Below are 23,061 nucleotides of genomic sequence, written 5' to 3' on the forward strand. Positions count from 1 at the left end.
CTTGTGTATATAGTTGAAATTTCTATAGTTGCAGTTAATTCTTATTCATTTTTATAACATTGTTAGTGTATATAGTTAACAGGGTTCAGGGATTAGCCCCTTCCCCGCACCCAGTGCTGGGGCCCATGCCTGGTTCACCAGGTTTCAAACCATGCTCGGCCTGTCACAAGCTGATGGCAACAGGAGATCCCCACGACTCCTGCCTTAAGTGCCTCAGGGAATCCCACCTCGCCGATAAGTGCCAGATCTGCAAGGCCTTCAAAGCCAAGGACGAAAAAGGAGCGAGACTTTCGTCTCAAACAGCTCCTGATGGAGGCAGCTCTTACTCCTCCAACCTCAGCACCAAGCGCTGGACAATCCACTGGCAGAAGCACTTCTTCGGCACTGGATCGCACCGGTACTGCTAAGGCCTCTTGGCACCGACCATCGCCGGCAGCGGTGTCTGCTCGGCACCGTTCTCTCTCCCTGCGGGTGAAGAGACATAAGACTTCCACTGCTTCCATGCCACCTGCACCACAGCCAGAGCACCCAGCTAGATTGGACTGCCTGGCATCTACACGTGCTGTGGCACCGACAATGTTGGCACCGTCAATTCTGGTCCCGCAAGGGCCATCGAGTCCGGTACCTGAAAGCTCCCCGGCGAGAGCCATGGTTGAGCTCACTATTCCCTCCATGCTGGAGACATTTTCCACAGCGAGGAAGCTGATCACGATGACAGAGTCTGCCCTGCCTCAACCCCCGGCACCGCCAGTGCGGGTCATACAATCTGTAGGCAAGCCGGCCTTGATGAGACCACCCTCTGTCAGCACCGCAGAGCGGCACCGCTCACGATCCCGCTGGCGTTCTCGGTCCCATTGCTGATCCCGGTCCCGACGCCAATCGCGGTCCCGGCACCGATCCTCTTTTTGGTACTAGTCACACTCGCAGCACTGATCAGCGTCCCATTCGCTGGACTGGTACTTTCGGCACCGATCCAGCTCCCGGCACCGCTGCAGGCACCATGACTCTCTTGCAGCCACTCCAGACGCCGAGCTTCGAGATCCCGGTCAACCTCCCGGCACTGCTCCGGTCGTAGGTCCCGATCTCATTCCCGGTACCAGTATGGCTCCTGGTCCCAATCCCCAGTGCCGCACAGAGCGAGATCAATCATAGAGGGAGACTCTTCCCAGGGGTTTTCAGCCCCTCCTTGGCGATCCCGACACGCATCGGTGTCCTCTCATGTGGACAGTTCCTATGCACAGGACCGTTAATCTGATGTGCCCACCAGAATCTTCCAGGAGACCCAGGCCCAAGATCAAGGCCCCCATCAGTGGTCATTCTGGACACTTTGGGCGTATCACCAGGCCCAAGGTGTACCTCCAGTCCCATCTCACTCAGCTCCATTGGAGCATCGGGTGCCTGAGGCGACTATCAGCCGCCCCCCTCCTACTGGTACGGAGGAAGCGCCTGTTCAGCCACCAGACTCCCAGATCCCAATGGAGCCAGAGGTCATCCAAGAGCAAGAGTCCACACAGGACCCGCTTGTCCCTGGCCTCTCCTCTTCCTCCTCTCCTGATGAGGTGGTGGCGAGGACATCCTCCACGGGCCCTCCTCCAATTGACCTGAGGGCCCATCAGGACCTCCTGAGACATGTGGCACTCAATATGAATCTCCAGGTAGAAGAGGTACCAGAGATAGAGGACCCAGTGGTGGATATTCTGTCAGCTGACGCCCCCACAAGAGTTGCCTTACCATTCATCTGGACGATCCAGGCCAATGCTGATACCATCTGGCAGTCTCCAGCCTCTATTCCACCCGCTGCCAGGGGAGTTGAGCGCAAGTACATGGTGCCCTCTAAGGGGTACGAGTACCTGTACGTCCATCCTCCTCCCTGCTCCCTTGTCGTACAGTCTGTCAATGAGAGGGAACGCTATGGCCAGCAAGCTCCGGCTCCAAAATTGAAGGAGGCTAGGCGCATGGACTTACTGGGCAGTAAGGTATACTCTGCAGGGGCCCTCCAACTCCGGGTGACAAACCAGCAAGCCCTGCTTAGCCACTACAACTACAACACCTGGGCGGTGGTGGGCAAGTTCAGAGTTAGTCCCTCAAGACTCCCATCAAGAGTTTGCTGCCCTCTTGGAGGAGAAGAAGAAATTGGCGAGGACTTCCCTCCAGGCCTCGCTGGATACAGCAGACTCCGCAGCCAGGACTCTGGCCTCGGGAGTTGCCATGAGATGCATTTCGTGGCTTCAAGTGTCAGGCCTCCCGCCAGAACTACAGCATACCATACAGGACTTGCCCTTTGACGGTCGAGGCCTCTTTTCTGAAAAGACTGATCCTAGGCTGCAAAGTCTGAAGGACAACAGGGTCATTATGCACTCTCTCGGCATGCACATGCTGGTGACTCAGCGCCGGCCTTTCCGCCACCAGCCTCACCGCCCTTACCCTCCGCCTGGACAGAGGCAGAACTTTGGCAGAAGGCGTGGTCGAGCCGGTCATAGATGGCAGTCGGGACCCCAAGGGGGCCAAAATCAGGATCCCTCCAAGCCACCTGCAAGGCCAAAGCCAAACTTTTGAAGGTGCACCCGAGGACAGCGTACCAGTTTACTTTCCAGGATCCTTTCCCTCCCTTTTACAACTGCCTCTCCTTTTTCCTCCCTACATGGTCCCAGCTAACTTTGGATCGTTGGGTCCTACATACAGTGGAACTTGGATACCATCTCCAGTTTATTTCGCCCCCCCGCCCTTTCCACCCCCCATCCTCATCCCTCTTCAGGGACTCCTCTCACGAGCAACTCCTCTTACAAGAGGTGCGGACGCTCCTTGCCATGGGAGCCATAGAGGAGGTACCAAAGGACGAAAGGGGCAAGAGGTTCTACTCCTGCTGTTTCCTAATCCCCAAGGCGAAGGGAGGTACCTGCAAGAACTCAACAAGTTCATGATAAAGTTGAAGTTCCGCATGGTATCCCTAGGGACCATCATCCCATCCTTGGATCCTGGAGTCTGGTATGCTGCCCTCGATATGAAGGACGTGTATTTTCACATCGCCATTATCCTCCACACAGACGGTACCTCCAGTTTGTAGCCAACCATCAACATTTCCAGTTTACGCTCCTTCCGTTCGGCCTCTCTACAGCCCCAAGAGTATTCACAGAGTGCATGGCTGTAGTCGCCGCCTCCCTCCATCAATATCAGATACACATTTTTCCGTATGTCGATGATTGGCTCATTTGAGGGACCTCCGAGGCACAAGTCACCCATCATGTGGACATCCTCAAGGACCTATTCATGAGTCTAGACCTGATAATCAATGCAGCGAAATCCACTCTGGTTCCCACATAGAGGACAGACTTCATTGGGGCCATCCTGGACTCCAGTCTCGCCAGAGCTTGCTTACCACAGCCTCGGTTTCAGGTGATGGTAACAATTATCCGAGGCCTACAGAGCTTCCCGACAACTTCGGCTCACATTTGTCTCGGTCTCCTGGGTCACATGGCTGCCTGCATGTTCGTGACCAAACATGCCAGGCTACGCCTCCGTGCCCTCCAATCTTGGCTCACCTCGGTATACCACCCAGGCAGAGACACCATAGACTTGATAGTCACGTTTCCCCCGAGCATCCTAGGCTCTCTCAACTGGTGGTTGACGCCCTCCCTGGTGTGTGCAGGGATGCCGTTCCACCCGCCTCAGCCTTCTAGGTCCCTGACAACGGACACGTCATCTCTCGGCTGGGTGCTCACCTCGGCCATCTTCACACTTAAAGCCTTTGGTCATCTCAGCAGCTGGCCTTGCACATAAATGTCCGAGAGCTGAGAGCAGTCCGCCTTGCGTGCCAGGCGTTTCAAAAGCATTTGCAAGGCCGTTGTGTCTCAGTGTTCACAGACAACACAACGGACATGTGTTACATAAACAAGCAGGGAGGGACATGCCCCCCCCCCTTTGTCAGGAAGCCATCCAGCTCTGGGACTTCTGTATAGTCCACTTGATAGACCTGGTAGCGTCTTTTCTCCCAGAGGTTCGGAACACTCTGGCGGATCGACTCAGCAGATCCCTCCTGTCTCACGAGTGGTCGATTCATCCGGACGTTATTCATTCTGTTTTCCAGAAGTGGGGCTTTCCCTGTGTAGACCTCTTCGCTTCCCGCGAGAACAAGAAATGCCAGATGTTCTGCTCCTTCCAAGGCCTCTCCCCAGGCTCGATCTTGGATGCTTTCCTGATGCTGTGGATGAGGCAACTGCTTTACGCCTTTCCACCGTTCCCGCTGGTTCACAGGGTCCTGAAAAGCTCCGCAGGGACAGAGCTCACTTGATCATGATCGCTCCAGCGTGGCCCAGGGAGCAATGGTACACAATGCTGCTTGCCCTGTCGCTAACCAACCCAATTACCCTGCCTCTTCACCCAGACTTCATAACTCAGGACCATGGCAGACTTCACCACCCAGATCTGCAGTCCCTTCACCTCACAGCATGGCTGCTGCGTGGTTAAGCCAGTCCGAGTTACATTGCTCTGCCTCAGTACAACAAGTACTCCTGGGTAGCAGGAAACCTTCCACTTGGTCAATGTATCTGGCCAAGTGGAAGCGTTGCTCCTGCTGGTGCGAAGCGCATAATGTTACTCCCACTGAGATCTCGATCCCCACCATCTTGGACTACTTCTGGTCTCTCAAACAACAGGGCCTAGCAATATCATTATTGAGGGTGCACTTGGCAGCCATCTCTACCTTCCACCCAGGGAAAAGTGGCCGCTCCGTGTTCTCACACCCTATGGTTTCTAGGTTCCTCAAGGGCTTGGACCGCCTATACCCCCAAGTATGCTGCCCGGCCCCAACCTGGGTCCACAACTTGGTTCTAACTAGACTTATGTCTGCCCCTTTCGAGCCGTTAGCAACCTGCTCGCTACTATACCTGTTGTGGAAGACAGCTTTCCTCGTAGCCATTACGCTGGCCAGACGAGTCTCTGAGCTTAGGGCTCTCACAGTGGACCCACCGTATACTGTGTTCACAGGGACAAGGTGCAGTTGCGACCACACCCGGCTTTCCTCCATAAAGTGGTATCGGCCTTTCATATCAACCAGGATATCTTCATTCCAGTCTTCTTCCTGAAGCCACACTCGTCACAACGGGAACAATTGAACTCCCTAGACATCCATAGAGCGCTCGCATTTTATATCTAGCGGACAAAACCCTTTCGTAAAACGCCCCAACTCTTCATCGCGGTAGCAGACTGAATGAAGGGCCTACCTGTCTCCTCCCAGAGGATCTCATCTTGGGTGATGGCGTGCATCTGTACTTATTATGAGTTGGCTCATGTTCCCTTGAGCCACCTCACCGCACATTCTACCAGGGCTCAGGCTTCATTTGCCGCCTTCCTGGAGCATCCAGGAGAAATGTTGAGCAGCTACTTGGCCCTCGGTCCACATCTTTGCTTCACATTACGCTCTGGTTCAACAGTCCAGAGATGATGCGGCATTTGGATCAGCAGTTCTACATTCTGTGACATCGCAGTCCGACCCCACCCCCTAGGTAAGGCTTGGGAGTCACCTAATTGGAATCGATATGAGCAAGCACTCGAAGAAGAAAAGACGGTTACTCACCTTTGTAACTGTTGTTCTTCGAGATGTGTTGCTCATATCCATTCCAAACCCGCCCTCCTTCCCCTCTGTCCGAGTAGCCAGCAAGAAGTAACTGAAGGGCTGTTGGGTTGGCAGGGGTATATATCCGGCGCCACTCTAGGGGGCGACCCAGCCAACTCACCGAGTGTTGCTAGGGTAAAAATCTTCTGGCGAACGTGCACGCGGTGCATGCACACCTAATTGGAATGGATATGAGCAACACATCTCGAAGAACAACAGTTACAAAGGTGAGTAAACGTCTTTTCTGGTGATCTCTGTGATTTCAGCCTGTAGCAGTGGGGAGCTGCGGGGTATCCCTGCTGCCTCTGATGGCCCCCAGAGCCCCAGCTGCCCTGCAGGAGGTGTGGTGCCTGCTGATACCCATTTTATCAGATATTTTTAGTAAAAGTCATGGACAGGTCACAGCTTCCATGAATTTTTTTTTTATTGCAGGTGACCTGTCCATGACTTTTACCAAAAATATCTGTGACAAAATCTTAGCCTTGAAGTCTGAGTATATGAACATAAAGTGTAAACGGTTGGAATTATTCAAGAAACAAAGTCTTAGGTCTTTTCTTTAAGTTTTATACTTAAGGGACACAGGACAGTGTTTTCAGCAAGAAAACAGCTAGAAAAAACACAAGATGTGAGTTTAACCCCTTTGATCACTGGGAATAGTTTTCCTAAAGGAATTTTCAGAGATCAAGAAAGAAAGCACCTTTGCATCCCTGTTGCACTTAAATATAATACTGAGTTTGATCCTGTAGGCCAGCCAATAAGAAAAGCTAGGTTGAAGGGGGGAAAATTCTTACTCAACAGTTATCAAAAATTGAAGAGAAGAAATTACAAAAAATGCAAAAAGTCGAATGCTTTTTGTATGTTTTTGCTAGTAATTTTCTTTCTTTTCTAAGATACTCTTGAAGTTTATCCAGCAGTTTCTGCAATGTGTGTTTAAAATTCTAATTGGAATTATTTTTGTAACTTCGTTTTTTTTCTGGCAATAATTTTTTTTTAAGAGACGGGTTATGAAGAGACGAAACAACGTGAAAATTAACTATGATGAAAATACCTGGAAGAAACAATGTATGGAACTGGTGAATTTAATTTTCCAGTGTGAAGATTCTGAGCCTTTTAGACAACCTGTTGATTTGGATCAATATCCTGTAAGTTATCCTTCATAAATCTTAAGTGACTTAATGTTTGTCTTATTTCTCTCTTTTGGTACAGAAGTTGTACCATAATATGACTGTCATTCATGAAGTTTGCTTCATAGATGCGAGCTCTTGGAGCTAGTCCAGAACTGTTGACTCAAATTAGCCTTGCCATGTGCCGAGGTATCTATGTCCTATGATAAGAAAACATCTATGAAAAGATTCACGTTGTCTGTATTCTTAATTCCTAGGTCATTTTGTTTGTTACTGAAATTGGAACTGCTTATCTCATACTAGTATATCATTTTGTGTTGCTTGAAATTAGTTACTTCTAATGAATGGTTTTTTTTAAAAAAAATGTACAATTTACTTGAGATTCATGGGCAGGACTGTCAAATGCTTAGCCATGAATTGAATCTGACCTGTTTTTTTATTTGTGGACCATAGGACATTAATATTCTATAGAATCTGAGCTTTCATTTGAAAAATAGTCAATTCCTAACCCCTATGGTTGCAAAGAAAACCTTTCAAATGTAAACCAGTGCAGTGATTTTCGCAGACATCATGAAACGATGATTGAGAAGTGTGAACTTTTTTGCGTACGTTAACTTCATTGGATTGTTAACTTTAAATACTACTTTCTTAAACCTCTTCATGGATGCCAGACTTTCACCCCACTTCTTCCCAGTGCTCACAAAGACAGGAAGACTAGCCTAAAACTACTACTACTTAAGGAAGCCCTTGAGGCTAAACTCTCTGAATCTGTTCTGACGTCGGTTCAAAGGTCTAAAGAGCCAGCCTTGACCCTGGTGGCCTCACTCTGTTCCACTCTACTACAGGGTTCCAAGAAGCTGCAGCTCCTGCTGGGACTGGGATCAGTTCCTGTGGCTCCACCAGTCAAACCCCCAAGGTGATAATGTTCGAACTGAGGGCTGTCTGATCAGATCCCACCACCTCAGTTCTGTAGGAAAGGTTAAGGAACAGTTTGGCTGCGCTTGTTCGTTCCATACGTTGTGCCTCAGAGCAGCTGGACTTTGATCTAATCCCTGTGGCAGCAGGACCAGGAACAGTTCAGCTGCCTCTTCCAGATCCTGGAAGATGTATGTACCTGTTGTCTCTGAATGAGGGTCATCATTGCCTTGAGTTTCAGATTTTGGGACACCGAGGAAGAAGCAGCATAGAAGCAAGATGGCCAACTCTAGCAGTGCCAGTTCCTGTGCATCAGAACTATGCATCATGTCTGATTCTGATAAGGCTGCCACAGTTCCAAAGCAGGGTCCTGTTCCACCTCTAGTTTCAGTAAGAAAAGAGACACACCCATGTGTATCTTCAGATCCACTGTTGTTCTCTGACTCAATTTCTCTTTCGGTTCTGGCTACTTTCTCAGTTCTGGAAAGTTCTGTCACTATAACGACCTAAGTCTGCCTTTCAGGTTTGATATATGTCCTGGATCCAGGTGTGAAGTGCACAGCTCATAAAAGGAAGTGTGTATCCTCAGTTCCAGGATTATCATCTTTGTCTCCAGTTGGGAAGAAAACAAATCCCATTGTTGTTCCTCTCTTGGATCATCTTCTGATCCCTCTTCTAAGGTCTCCGTCAAAGTCTACCAAAAAGGACTGGATTCTCATTCCTCCCTCCAGATCTGTTACTATCCGTGGTACGTTCTTTCTCAGATCTAGACCCGAACCTTCTCCATGAGGAGGATAAAGGAAGAATATAGAGATCTGTATTGAGGTTTGGACTATCCTTAGGTCCGTCTCCTGTTGGCATCCTTCCGGCCCCCAGTGGTTAGGGAGACTGGCAGTCTTGGAGCTATTGCCCTAGATTTGAGAGGTGTGTGTACACCAGATTTTGATCAAGCTAATTGTGGTCATGAATTAATAAAATAGAACAGCACATAGTTAAGGGTTAATTTGAACAAGCAGGGCTTCTGGAGGCAAGGTCAAACACAACCAGAGTCTTGCAGTTTTTACTAATCAGAATGGAAGGAGGGGAAGAAAAAGTCAACAGATTGAGACTGAAGAAAATAAGTGGATGAGAATCTTGAATTTGTGCACCTTAGATATAGAACTTTATTATGACCAATAAACTACTTTAAACATTCCTAATATTAAAGTAAGAAGAGGTGATGACTCAGTAGGGGGTAACTATGATCGGTGTGTTTTGTAAGTTAGTCTAGTAAAAAAAACTATATAATAGAGTGTACTTGGGGGCAATTCTCTGAAACTAAACTCTTTTCTGATACCAAACTCCCTGATGGGGAAGCAACGGGCCATTGCTGACTTGCTGAAAATTATAGCATCTCAGATTTTAGGTAATTATTTGGATTGTTCTAAACATATTGCTTATGTCTGTGTGCGCTTATATGTATGTAGTTTTAGATAAGTACACGCTTACTTGTATTAAACTTTTATCAGATAGAATTGCTGTGTTTGCATTGATTTATTCCTGACAGCCCCTGAAGTGAAACAGTTTAAGTTACCACTGCTTTGGGTTCTGAAAACCCTGGGTAACAGGGCCCAGGGTCTTACTGATGACCACGCCAAGACCTCTTTAGTTACTCTTCTTGTGGATTTGGCGGCGACGTTTCATCTGCAAGGAATCTGAAAGGCCAGAGATCCTGTGATCTGATTTTCCTGGATCTGTTGACACTGCAGACAGTAATACCTGATGCCCTTGCTGAGGACAACAATGATGAAGAGAAAACCCTTTTCTTTCAACAGAAGCATTTAGAAACTGACTTCAAGTCTGACTTGTCACTGGATGAACGTGGGAGTAACTTAATTCTCCTGTCCTTCTGAGGACATGCCAATTCTAGGACTTGGTGAATTGCATGTTGTCCACTCTGAATCTCCCTGCGGTACCAGTGGAAGAGACTTCATATCTGGTATTTTATATCCTCGGTACTTCTGCCAAGAGTCAGATATCACTCCCCATCCTGGCTGGGTTTTTGTAGTCGGCCAAATCTGTGGTCCAATCCCACCTCTTGTCTGTCTATCTTAAAGAAGGTGGACAAATTGTACCAGATGCCCTCTGACAGGTTCTTGTATTTTCATACCCACCCTGTGCACAACTTGCTGGTAATAGTTGCTGCCAGCAACAAGGCAAGGTTGGAACAACTACACTTCACCTTGAGTGACAGAGGGGAAAGAAGATTGATTCATTGGGGAGAAAGGTGTTCTCCTCATCCCTTGGTATTAGGATGGTGAATTATCAGGCAGTTATGTCTTGTGACCAGTTCTTTCTGTGGGAGAATGTTGTCTTCTCCAGGCTGTAACTGAAGACAGGAGAAGGTTGGCTAATGCCATCTTATTGTAGGGTCAGAATGTAGCCAGGTATTCCCTCAGAGTTTCCTTCAGTGCCTCAGACTGCTGCCAGAGAATTGGGTCTGCTGTGACTATCAGGATGCATGCATGGCTTTGATCCTCTTATATAATTATGGACACCAGAAGTAAGCTTGGACGATTTCCCTTTTGAAGGGGAAAGTCTTTTCAGTATAAAGACTGGCAATTTACTAGAAATACTGAGGGATGCAGGTTTGACAGCACAGTCTCAGGGATTAATCCCACCCATTGAAAGGAGGCCTGGCCCTTCTTTCAATAACAGAGGCAGCAATGCCCCCAGCCTTCAGCAACCTACTTTTCATCCAGTCAGAGACTCAAGTTACCAGCAACAAGCCTCATAGAACGGTTACAGAAAGAGACCTTTCAAACAAGGTTCCAAACCCAAATAGCCACTTCCTTGTCAGCCCCCTTATTCTGGAGCACCAACCCTCAGTTTTGGCATGATGTCAGAGAGTCTAGGACCAGCCAACTACCTTTTTTCTCCATCCTCCTTTGGAGACAGGCGCTACCCCATTTCATCCACAAATGGAGGCAGACAACATCAAACTAGTGAGTTTTAGAGATCATGAGAAAAGGCTATGGCATTCAATTAAAAAATGCTGCTTTCATCAAACTCTCTAGTCTGTCCCTCTTCAGGGACCCCTCTCATGAGGCAGTTCTCACAGAAGTGGAGAAGTTGCTTTTTTAGGAGCAGTCAAGGAGATTCTTGCTTACCTGAAGGATCATGGTTTTTACTCCTGATATTTTTGGGTACTAAAGAAGGATGGGGAGGGTTCTGATTGATATTAGATTTGATGGAATTGAACAAACACATATGGAACTTTCATTTCCATACGCTGACCCTGTCTTCAGTAATCACTTGCTGTCAGTCCTGGATTGATTCCCAACTCTCAATCTAAAGGACACTAATTTTCATATTGCAGTTTCAGAAACCTCAAAAGTACCTTTGATTTGTGGTAGCTGGGCGCCAATCCCAGTACAGGATGCTTCTGTTTGGCCTTTCTGCAGCACCCAGGGTATTTTCAAAGCGCCGCTCTGGTGGTGGTGGTGTATCTGAGGAAGCAGGGTATATTTGTTTGCCCTTATATGAATGATTGGCTATCAAAAGTCATTGTGTGTGGTCATGGTAACTATGTGACAAGTCCTCAGTCTTTTCAGCATCCGAAAGTCAATCCTTTGTCCTACACAAAGGATCCTTTTCATAGGTCCCATATTGGACTCAGGGGTAATGAGTTTTTCTACCTGATGACAGGTCTCTCAAAATGAGGTAGTATCTGTTAAGAATTTGAAGTTGCCCCACATAGAGGGTGAGATTCTTCCTGAGTCTCATGGTTTTATGGCAGCCACTACCTATGTGACTTTGTTTGCCAATTTAAAAATGAGACCTCTGAGGCAGGTCCCAGGCTTACAGTCAAAGTTGAGACAGCCTTTAGCTGATGATCACTGTACTTCAGAACATCATAGTCTCTCTGGACTGTTGGGCAAGCAGGACAAACATGCTCTGAAGTGTGCAGTTCAGTTCTTCGGGTCCATCTTGGACAGTCATTTCAGATGCCTCACCCAATGTTTGAGGGGTATACTTGAATCATTAAACAGTTTGAGGACATTGGTCTTCTCAGGAAAGAACACTGCACATCAGTATACTGGAACTAAGAACAGTTCATCTGGCTCTAAGAGCATTCCTCCATCAGCTGCCAGGAAAGGTTGTGCAGATACTTTGCAGACATGTTGTTATATTAACAAGCAGTGGATGATCATACTGCCCCATTGTTTGCAGAGGTGATAAATCTGTCGGATTGGTGTAGCTGCCATGAACTGTATCCTGTGGCACTACATTTGGCTGGGGAAAGCAACATAGTTGTGGATAGTCTCAACAGAGACTGCTGTCAGATGCACATGAGGTCCCTGAAAGATTACGTGGTTGACCATATTTTCCAGATGGGGTCAACCCAACTGTAAACCTATTTGCAACTAGGTTCCAAAGAACCCTATTCTAGAGTGGGTAGGAACAGTCTGTGTGTCAGATGCTTTCCTGTTGTTCTGGGAGCGGGGTATTTTTTTCCCTTCATACAGAAGGTGATAGGTGTTAGGATAAGACAAGATAATACTCATTGCCCACTCTTGGCCACATCAGCAGTGGTTTACTGATCTCCTTCAACTGCCCAGTAGAGTCTTCATATACCTTTCTCTGTCTCCAGACCTCATGTCCCAGGGGTCGGGGGCAGGATTTTTAACCCAGACCTGCAGTCCCTTCACTTGAGTGTGTATGGTCGTACTTTGTCTGCTCTTGAGCAGTCATGTTCACCTGTTCATACTAGTTAACTCTAGATAATGGTCCTTTAGAAACTGTTACTACCTAAAGTGGTCTAGATTTCAGGCATGGATGAAGAGGAGGTCTGGTTCTCAATATTGGCTGGACTATTTAATGTACTTAAGAGTTGTCTAGTGTAACTCATCGTTAAAGGTCCATTTGGCAGCCATCTCTACGTATCATGCTTTAGTTGATGGTAGATGCCTGTTTGTTCTTGCTTCAATTAAAAATTTTATAAAGGTGTATCTAATGTGCATCCTGTTAGAAACCTTGTCCTTTCCTTAGACCTCAGTTTGGTTTTGACCATGTTGGTGAAATCTCATTTCACCCCATTGGCTAAATGTTCATTTTATTATTTGGTGTTTGACTTCCACATTAATCAGTCTGTTAATTTACCATTTTTTTTCCCCTCTAAACTACATTCTAGTGAAAGAAGATCTGTGTTCCATACATTGGCTGCCATAAGGGCATTTGCCTATTATTTGAACAGAACTAAGAGCTTTTATAAAATGTCTGGATTGTTTCATATGCCAGGAACTACATGGGCATGTGGTTTCTTTCCAGACTATTTCCTGGTGGATTAAGCAATGTATTGCTGGGTGTTGAACCCTAGCAAAAATTCCTGTAGCTGCTTCGATTCAACCACATTCCACTAGAGCTGTGGCTGCTTTCTTTGCTTGTCTGAAGCAGATGTCTCAGACTGATTTGCAAGCTGCAACCTGAACTTCAGTGCTCTTTCACCAAGCAATGTGCTCTGGGGTTGGGAAAGTGGTGCTTCTGTTTTTATTCAATTAAGTCCCCCACCTCCAGGTTAGTCTCAGCACTCTTTGCCAGCCTCTCCCATGAGTAGGGATGTGCAGAGCCACTCACAGAAGAAATGAATATTACTTGCCTGTAACCAGAGTTTTTCAAGATGTGTCTGCATATGCACACTTCCCACCCTCCTCCTTTCTGTCAGAGGCCTTGTAATTATGTCTCTGGTTTAGCTGTGGAAGGACCTAAAGTTGGAAGAGTACTTTGCCCCCTTTATAGTCTCACCCTGAATACATTGGGATACTGAGGGGCTGAGGTGGGATATGAGATTCCTATATCTGTTACTGCTAGAAGAGGATTCAACCAAGAGGTAGCGGAGTACCCATAAGTGGGAATATGTGGAGTCATCTCGAAAAACTCAGGTTACAGGTAAGTAATCTTCATTTCTTCCTAATACTTCCTCTGACCCTATTAAAAACACATCACACAACCTGTAAGAACCAAAGTGTTCCACTAGTCATCTTGTTAATTTACTTGTATATTATATCTTCCTAATAGTTTTTGTTCTAATGTATTTTAGATTGTAAGATATCTGTAGCAAGGACTGTCTGTTTATTCAGTACTCTGTGCAGTTGGGCTCCAATCGTGGTTGGGGTCTTTGCATGCTAAAGTAACATAAATGTTCAGTCATACTCAAAGGTTCAGAAGAAAGTAGTGTTACTCTTCCAAGCTCTGCCCAGTTAAGATGACAAAATGAGATAATACTCCAATAAATTGTGTTGTCTGGATTCCAGTCCTTGAGTTTGGTTCTCCCTTATTGAGGGTCAAATGCACCCATGGGCTCTGTTGGACTCCTTGGTGGGGCTCAAATGCCATGCTGGGCCCTGCTCAGTCCCTTCTTAATTGGAGAAAGTAAGTAGAGGTATCTCTTCAGCTTGTCCCATACACTCAAATCTGCCAATTTACACAGTCCCTTGGAATAAATAGTGTGAAAGATGTATGCAATGATCTTCCCTCTGCTTTGATCGTTGGTGAAATAGTTAATGTTGACATGTAATGTTATAATTATTGGGCATCTAAGCTAACTTGCATTGAGAAGAATAGGGACAGTTTACCCACTCAAAGCTATTAAGCTCTGTGGACTCAGACATCACTGCATTAGGTGCTCTTTGTTTATATTTTCAAGGTTTCTCTGCTACCATAAAAGATGGAAACTTTTAAAAATGAAAGCTGGTGTAGTGTGTACCAGCAGTTGGGATAGCAGCAACAGAGGCTGAACCAAAGTCATCTGAACCTAAAAGCTTGAGTCTCTTTTGCTGGGGTTGGGGCGTTTAAATTGCTGAGGTTGCAGCTCAAGACTTAAGACTATTCAGCTGTCCTTATTGTGCTAATAGAAATAATAAAATAGCACATCAACATTCTTCTGCTTTATTTTCTGTATGCCCTTTTAAGCTACTGAAACTTTTTTGCTCCATATCTTTTATCTAGGACTACAGACATATTATAGACACTCCAATGGACTTTGGTACAGTGAAGGAGACACTGGAAGCTGGAAATTATGACAACCCAATGGAACTATGCAAAGATATAAGACTAATATTTAGCAATGCAAAATCTTACACTCCAAGTAAAAGATCAAAGGTACCTTTTTGTACACTATGTTTTCATAGTAGTCAGGCTGGGCTAGGCTTCATTTAGTGTTGGGCCTTTTATCAGTAGCTAGTTAGTAATGCAACAGAGCAATCTACCCTTCTGGTGGGTTTGGACAAAGACTAGATGCTGAGTCATTTTGTCACTTTCTCCAGATGGTCACTTCAGTAAATTCTTTTTTGTAAAACATTCAATTTACAAGTATCGTAAGATACTTTGTAATTTAAAGTTAACATCTCTTTATTTAGATTTATAGTATGACTTTGAGATTATCAGCGCTATTTGAGGAAAAAATGAGAAGAATCGTTTCAGACTTTAAAACTGGCCAAAAACACAATGAAAGACTGAGAAGAAGCCAGAGATGTAATAGGAGGTTGCAAAGTCATAGCATGGTACAGCACCCTAACAAAACACTCAGGTAAATAGATTTAGAAAGATGAATGCATTTGGGGAATTTTCACTATTGTAAAAAATTATGCATGTTGCATTCAGTTTTGTAAGATGTCAGCATGATCTCCTAGGATTAATTTATTAGTTAAATAGTTAATTATAGTGAAATATTTAGTGTAATTTTTTTTCAGCAGTGAAGACTTGCAAAGAAGGTCCTTTGTGTAGTGCAAAATAAATTGATTACAAAACAGTTATGAGCATATGGAGTAGAACCATTTTTAATCTCTTTGGTTTTAGCCAGACAACCAACTTTTAACTGAAATTATATGAAAGATGGAAGGTTTAAATGATAACCTATTACAAGGTAGTAAAAGTTGCTAGCCATAATAAGGATAAATTGTTATAACCAAGTATATGTAATAGGAAGTTATATTGCACATGTATTATAATGTGGTGCTGGTAGCTCACGGTGAGGTTTACCCAAAATTTCCAAGAAAAGAAACTTCAACATCACTAATGCAACATGATTAACTCCATGTTTTCTTCCACACTTTGTGTGTATGTGGTGGTGTGGCAAGAAGTCCATGAAGGTCAAACCTGGTGGTGGTAGTAATTTGATGCAAATGTAATTAGTCTGGATTTATCACCTATAAATCATTTTCAGCTGCTTCTCCACCAGTCCTTTTAAATCTGATTTTCCCTCCTGTGCTTACTATCCAGAAGCAAAGTCTCTCATTGCCTAGCAACATGTTTGCTTGGATATGTCTTTCTGTTGCACCCAGCCATTCTGCTGCTGGCAACAGAAGCAAGGTCAACCTACCTTGGCCAAATACAGCTCTTTATTTCCCTACTGTTTCTGGCAAGTAGTGAGCCACCTTAGGTTTTCAGATCTTAACTGTAGAGCATATGTGGGGCAGTGGCAGGTGTGCTGAGCTTATTAGGATTTGTTACGGGACTATTCCTCACATTCTCAATCTGCTCCCTTCCCTGCACCAAATAGCAGGCAAGTATGGCTGAAATAAAGAAACACATTGAAGAATGGGCAATGCTTTATCTGAAACATCAGTCTCATTCATATCTGAAGAGGAATTGTGTATGACTTGTTCCCAGCACACAGATCTTCACTGAGCCAAGGATTAGTGTTTCAAAGGATTATTGAGACAGCATTTCCTCTTCAGCAGAATTCAAGGAGTGCTTCAGATAGGTCTCTGCAAATTACAAGACACATCTTGACCACAGCATGCGCTTCTTGTCCCTCAAAAAGAATCTCTGGCTCTATGAATTTGTGGCTTAATAATTAGAAAAATCTTATTTGAGTGAGTCTGTGAACCAAAGGAACCAAGTTACCATTTAGTATCCTAAAGTGGTGGGTATTTTCTAATGTGAGCAAACAAAATGGCCTCCTGCCAGGCTCCCCAGAAATCTCTGGATGATTTTCCTATATGTGGTGGATTTTTCAATCTAATTCTTGCCCCATGTCTTTACCCATGAAAGAGGGTGGGGAGGAACACTTAGTATGCTCCCAGGTAAAAGTCTGCTAGAAGGTAGCTACGGAAGAAATGTTCCATAAACCAAGAGATATAGTTTCATGTGCAAGTCTCTGAGACAAGTAGAACAGGTGCAAGAGGTGTAAAATCCTCTCTGGCTGAGGCCAAGTACACACTAAAGATTTCTGCCAGCACAGTTGTGTTGGCCAGGGAGTTGAAGAGGTGTGATTCTTGACCAACATAGTTGTGCTATCAGGAAGCCCCTAGTAGTACACACAGTTATACTGGCAAAATTGCACTTTTACCCATGTAATCTGTTTTTTGCTTAGGTGTGGTAGAATAATATTCTAGTAGAAGCACAGTTTTGGTGGTAGGAGCTCTTTGCCAGTATACTATTCCGGTATAGCTATACCTGCAAAGATACCTTAGTGGCATATGTGGCCGAAGCGTGTAAGGATGCCTTATTCTAAACACTGAAGAACTCAAGATTTAAAGGACTAGTACATATGTTAATTCAGGGCTTTATCAGGTAACAAATTTCCCATTCAGGCTTTTTTAATGTTTTAATTTTCTTTATTAGAAGAAATATTTCTGGTGTCGAACAAGTGCCCCTTCTCTCTTCCACTTCTCTACCAGAAGAGCACTCTTTTCCTCCAGTAATCAAACTGAACCCCAGGCTTGTGTGCAGCACTCATACAGGCTAGATTTGCGTTACAGTGGAAAACTATAGACTTTGTGTATTCATATTTCTGTGTACTCACATTTTATTTCAGAGAGCAGGATCTTTCTCCCAGGTTGCACCTCTTAGCTGGTGTCTTTGGGACTCTGTTTATCATAGGATATAATTGGTACACATGGCCCTTTTAAATGCCTATTGCAACTGATAAGTGAGGATTCTAGGGTACATCAGAAATCCAAAGGCTGCTGTTGCAACTTGGAAAATGGGGCGGGGGGGGGGACACTATTAGCCACAGATTTATGTAAATATGTGTAGTTTGTCAGGAAATGGATTAGATATCATTAGATATTGTCACTGTATGTAAATTACACTTTTACCAAGAGCACTTAGCATCGACTACCGAGTTGTGAATGTCCCACAACTGCAGACATCATAAAATTTAATATTTTAATTCACAAATTTAATCGCTTTTCACCAAGTTGGAAATGGTACTGAATACAGTTTTTTTCCCAATGGGAATTATTGCCTTTTATCCACGTTTCCAAATATTCTGCTCTCTTACATCAAATATTAGTTATTTCTATTTCCTTTTTATGGCTAGAAATGTGAAGCAGAAACCCTTAAAATCTCAAGCAAAAATTGAATCTGAGCAGGAAGATTCTTCTACCCAACCTACCTCTAGCAGAGCAGGATGTGTTACAAGCCATAAAATAAATGCTAGCACCTATTCCCACAGTTCTTCTGGCGAATCTTCTGATTCTGCTTGCATATCATCACGTGAAAGAAATGGAAAAGCTAGAACTACGCCCTTAACAAATCATACTGCATTATCATCAGGTGAGAAATAAAATCTGTTTTAAAAGCTGTGTTTGCTTATATATTAAACTTTAGCTATAAAATGTTGGCTAATTTTTTTTTGCCTTTGTAGGCAAAGTAACCATAATTCCCATAAATTCTAGCTAAATAACTCCTAAAAATACAAACCTTTTAAAATGCCTTCTGTAGGAAAATCTTGTCTCTGATAACTATGAATGTTTTGTAAGAACATCTTGTTTTCAGCTGTTTGCATGTTAAGTATAGAATTCGTCTGTGTTAAAGTTGTATGGAACCCAATAAGTTTCTTTAGTTTCAGCTTTTACTAGTGAAAAGCCTGCAGAAGGGGAAACTTATGAGTAAAAATATATTTATAACCAAAGAAGCAGACTTGTACACTATCTTTCAATCCTATTGGATAGTCTTTGTGTACTGAGTACTCAGCCTGTATTCAGTTTCACGTGAGGAGTCATCACAGAGCTAAATGGCTTGTTGAGGGGTGTGAGGGAGAAAAATGGTCCTGTTAGCTATCCTCATTTGCTGCTTTAAAAATCTTCTGCTAAGTGTGAAAATGGAACCTTGAAGTCTCAAACAGCAGTCTTAGCGAACAGTGCTTGTGATGAACACTTTGAACTTGCCATGTTAGCACATTATATAACACGGGTTGGCAATCTTTCAGAAGTGCTGTGCAGAGTCTTCATTTATTCACTCTAATTTAAGGTTTCGCGTGCCAGTAATACATTTTAACGTTTTTAGAAGGTCTCTTTCTGTAAGTCTAATATATAACTAAACTATTGTTGTATGTAAAGTAAACAAGGTTTTAAAAATGTTTTAAAAGCTTCATTTAAAATTAAATTAAAATGCAGAGCCCCCTGGACCAGTGGCCAGGACCCGGGCCGTGTGAGTGCCACTGAAAATCAGCTTGCGTGCCGCCTTCGGCATATGTGCCATAGGTTGCCTACCTCTGATTTAACACATAAATATGACTTATATTTAACATTGCGCGCGTGTTTATTGCGCACACACAGCACTATGCTTAAAGAATATTAAGATTTCAAAGTTACGCACTCAGATGAAAGGAAGTGCCAGAATTAATGTTGCCTATGCAACAAACGCATGAAGACCACCCCGTCTCATATCACATTCTTATTCCAAAGCATAAGGGTGCTAAACTTTGAAAGAAGAAGCCACCACAATTTTATTAACATTGCAAAGCCTTCCTTGAAAATAGCTGAACATTTTTAGCTGAACCTTAAAGAAAGAGAAAATGCCACCAGACAATGCAGCATGAAAAAATTCAGCCCACATACTTAAAGTTTGGCAAAGTTATGAGCAACTGAAAACAGTCTTAAAACGGAAAATGTAAGGCAGCTATCGGTATAGGTGGTACTACCAGTGCCACCTATAATGTATGCCTTCCTGTCATTGTCTATAAACAATACACTGTGAAACTAATTATATGAAAGCGATATGTGTAAGAAACATTCTGAAAAGTGTAAAACAGCAAATTATACCTACTAACTAATTTTCAAGGTCTTTAACTTGCTGTGTTCCTACTTAGAATTCTAAATTCTTTTTTTTTTTTAACCAGAAAGTGAAATAGAAGGCTCTTCAGCTTCTTCCTCTGCCTCCTCATCAGGATCTTCCTCCTCTTCTTCAAGTAGCTCAGAGGAAAGTAAAGAAAGCTGTATGGCTCTTGCATCCCCAGTATTACACAATGGTATATCCGGAGCAAAGAACAGCAGCTTTAGGGTAACCAGAAATAGAGCAGCTCAAAGAAAGCAAATGGGTAAGATTCAATCAGCATTTTCTGTGAATGGCCAATAACATAAGAAAATGCATGGCCAGTGGTAAATATATGTGGTGCAATTAAGTTCATGTTAATAACACTTGGAAAAGTTAAAACTGTATATTAACATCTCTTGAATAGGTGACTGAGGCTAGCATAGTGACATGGCACTTGTACCGATACTGTTGCTGTAAAAGTAAGACTTCTCTCAGAATCATACAGTCTCCTTTGGTGAAATGATTAACATTAGCACTGAAGGAATCCATACTGAAGGAAGTTACTAGTAAGGCAAAGAGATAGTCAAACAGTGAGGATGAAGGGTTTGCAACTCCCTTGTTTTTAATTATAAAAAATAAATACAATTGATACTAGTAATGACAGTTTAAATACAATTAAAGCAAGCTTCAAGTCACAGTGAACGCTCATCTTCTAGATTTATGAAAAATGAGAGTGTTACCTTTATTTTCTAGTTAAATAAAATGTTCCATGTAAGTTGCAGCTACTACTACATTTGTACTTCAATTCAGTTTGTGCCTATGAGTTGAACTTATTTGACTTTACAGGAAATTAAATTTAACAGAAATGGGTGTCCTTATATTTAAAATTGACAGCAGTTCTTTTATTTTACAGGATCAGTTTCTCAGGAGAATGGAAATATCAGAAAAACTGCCAGGAAAAGGCTATATAGAAGTGACTCTGAAAATACTTCAGCAGTGGCTTGTGAATTGTTGAGTAACAAAACTGGTAGGCACAGGAAAATTCCACGCAGAAGTGCTACTGTGGCTGCTAATAAATTAAGGCTGATGAGTGATGTGGAAGAAGAGATCTCCAGTTCAGAAAGTGTTGGCATTGCAAGCAAGAACAGAAAACTGCCCCACCGCAATGCTTCTGCTGCAGCCAGAAAACTGTTACTGGACGGCTCTGATGATGATGATGAGACAGGTTTAAAATCTGAAAGTGAAAAAGAACTAAAAGAACAGTATGCGAGGAAGAAAAAACTTTCTCAACCTGGTTCGTCTGCTGCTAGAAGAAAATATATTAGTGAATCTGAAGATGGAAGTTCAGATTCTGAAACTAATACAAGAATGGCACAAAAAAATAGGCAAAGCAATAGCAAAAAACCACCACCGAGGACAGTCTGTGCTGCATCTCCTAAAATTAAAAATTCCACAGTAGAATTTTCAGAGGACAACTCCATAAGTCATAAGTCAGAGAATGGGAGCAGTCAGAAAGTGTCCAGCCAGTCAACTTCTACACATAAACAGCATGCAGTGAGCAACGCTGAGGATGACGAAGATTCTGAGTCAGGCAGGTGGAATGGTAGAAAAATCAAGAAGGTGACAAGACAAAAGTCTGCAGCTCCTTTCAAAAAAGCAAAAGTCTTGAGTGACTTAGAGGACACAGCAGAGTCTGAAACAGAAGTGAAGGAGAATGGAAGAAGCTCTGTGTCAGAGAGCATGGAAACTTCTGGGACTGCAGGGAGCTCAAAATCTGGACTTGATGCTAGTTTCAATTGCTCTTCTAATTTAGCATCTGAAACTGATACCAATAATAGTCATTATAGTGATGCCATAAACACAAAAAGGAGGAAAAGGGAAGTCACTAAAAAAGGTACGTTTAAAAACTTAATGTATCTAAATCTGATGTTGACTAAATTAAAATGTAGGATTGGTGGTTATTAGGAAGATTTGGACTACACAAAATGAGTTCCTTGACATTCTGAAGGAAGCTTGTGTAGGAATATTGTTAAGTGCCACAAAGATAGAAGTATTAAGGTGTATGCTGTTAAAATTGGGCAGTGATCAATGTAATTTTTCAGAGGAAAATTATTTCCCTTCCTCGTGACACTAGATCTCTTGAGGAATGCTGAGTGTTTTGTCTTACTATTCTGGAAGTATATTTATATGAAACTATTAATGCAAATATACTATTATAGTGTTCATTTTTAACTTGTATTTTCTGTCCACATTGCAATATTTAGCACAGATGACAAAATGTTTCATTTGTGGAACATATTTAAGTCTGAGTTTCATCCAGTAAGTTTACAAATGGTTTCACTGGGGACAGTTCACTAGTAGAATATGGAGTGTTATGGGTGACTGAGATATTGCCTTTGATAACATGTGCATTCAAGAATCAATAAATATGTATATTCTAGATTATGTTCTTGAATGTTATCATAGCAGCTGTAGCTGGAGTGTATATATAGCACACAGCCACTGTTACGGTTACTTGAGTGTTTTCTTTCTGAAAGCCCATTTTCGTTTCTTATGAAATTGTGCATGGCTATAGGGCAGTGTTTCACACCCTTGTTGATCCCAGGGACCAGTTTGCTGCCTCCTAAACTCTGTCAGGGAAATCTCACGGATCCGCACCAGTCCATGGACTGATAAAATGAGAAACACTGATATAGGGTAACATTTTCAAAAACACCTCACTGACCTAAAAACTTTCTCAGTTAGATGCTTTTCACAATGTTACTCATGGGTCTTCTGTTGGAGGTGTACTTTAAAGTAAGTAAGTTCTGATTAGCTCAGATTATCACTTTTTTTTTTAAATGTGCAGGCATTATACATTTTTAATAACAATACTTTTTAAAAATAACTCCTGGAAATATAAAGTAAAAGGGTTGTTAATGCATTCACATAACATTTTGAAGAGAAATAAGTAATATGGTGCCCCCTATGTCATCTTGGATATTTAATAAGGTTTCTGTGGTTTCCAGAGAAGCCCTGCTTCATTCAGTGAGATGTTCAAAAGTTCTTGCAAACTGTAAATCAGGGCTTGTCTACACACAACTTCTGCCTCAATTTAACTAAATTTATAGTTGTAAGCAAAACACATTTACATCAGTATGAGTGTGTTCACAGTAGGGAGTTACATCAGTTCAACTTGGTGTATAAACTCTGTAGACTAGCTCTCACGTTAGGCATTTTTGTGCAGTCTGGCTAAGCTGTGTATCTAGTCATATAATGAAAGTCATATTTGAATTATTTCCTTTTTCTAGCATATTTCCTAAAGAAAACATAAGAGAATTTAAAGATTGCAGAGTGAAGCACTCAAGTCAAGATATGTCACGTTTTAAGGTTGCGTGTGGATATTTT

General features: G+C 43.2%; 1 protein-coding gene across 4 annotated transcripts in view; it reads left to right on the forward strand.

Annotated features, from left to right (window-relative positions):
• The window catches only part of BRWD1 (bromodomain and WD repeat domain containing 1), a 134,477-nt gene that overhangs the window by 88,751 nt on the left and 22,665 nt on the right, over positions 1–23,061 (forward strand). For 3 of the 4 annotated variants that reach the window (XM_030577632.1, XM_030577624.1, XM_030577646.1), the window contains 6 exons: positions 6,607–6,753; positions 14,638–14,790; positions 15,048–15,217; positions 17,957–18,192; positions 19,760–19,957; positions 20,588–21,568. In XM_030577632.1, coding sequence (XP_030433492.1) covers positions 6,607–6,753; positions 14,638–14,790; positions 15,048–15,217; positions 17,957–18,192; positions 19,760–19,957; positions 20,588–21,568 — 1,885 coding nt within the window. The remainder of the gene's footprint in view (positions 1–6,606; positions 6,754–14,637; positions 14,791–15,047; positions 15,218–17,956; positions 18,193–19,759; positions 19,958–20,587; positions 21,569–23,061) is intronic. The other variant, XM_030577639.1, reaches the window with a different exon arrangement.

Source organism: Gopherus evgoodei, chromosome 1, assembly GCF_007399415.2.
Source record: "Gopherus evgoodei ecotype Sinaloan lineage chromosome 1, rGopEvg1_v1.p, whole genome shotgun sequence".
Taxonomy (NCBI): Eukaryota; Metazoa; Chordata; order Testudines; family Testudinidae; genus Gopherus; species Gopherus evgoodei.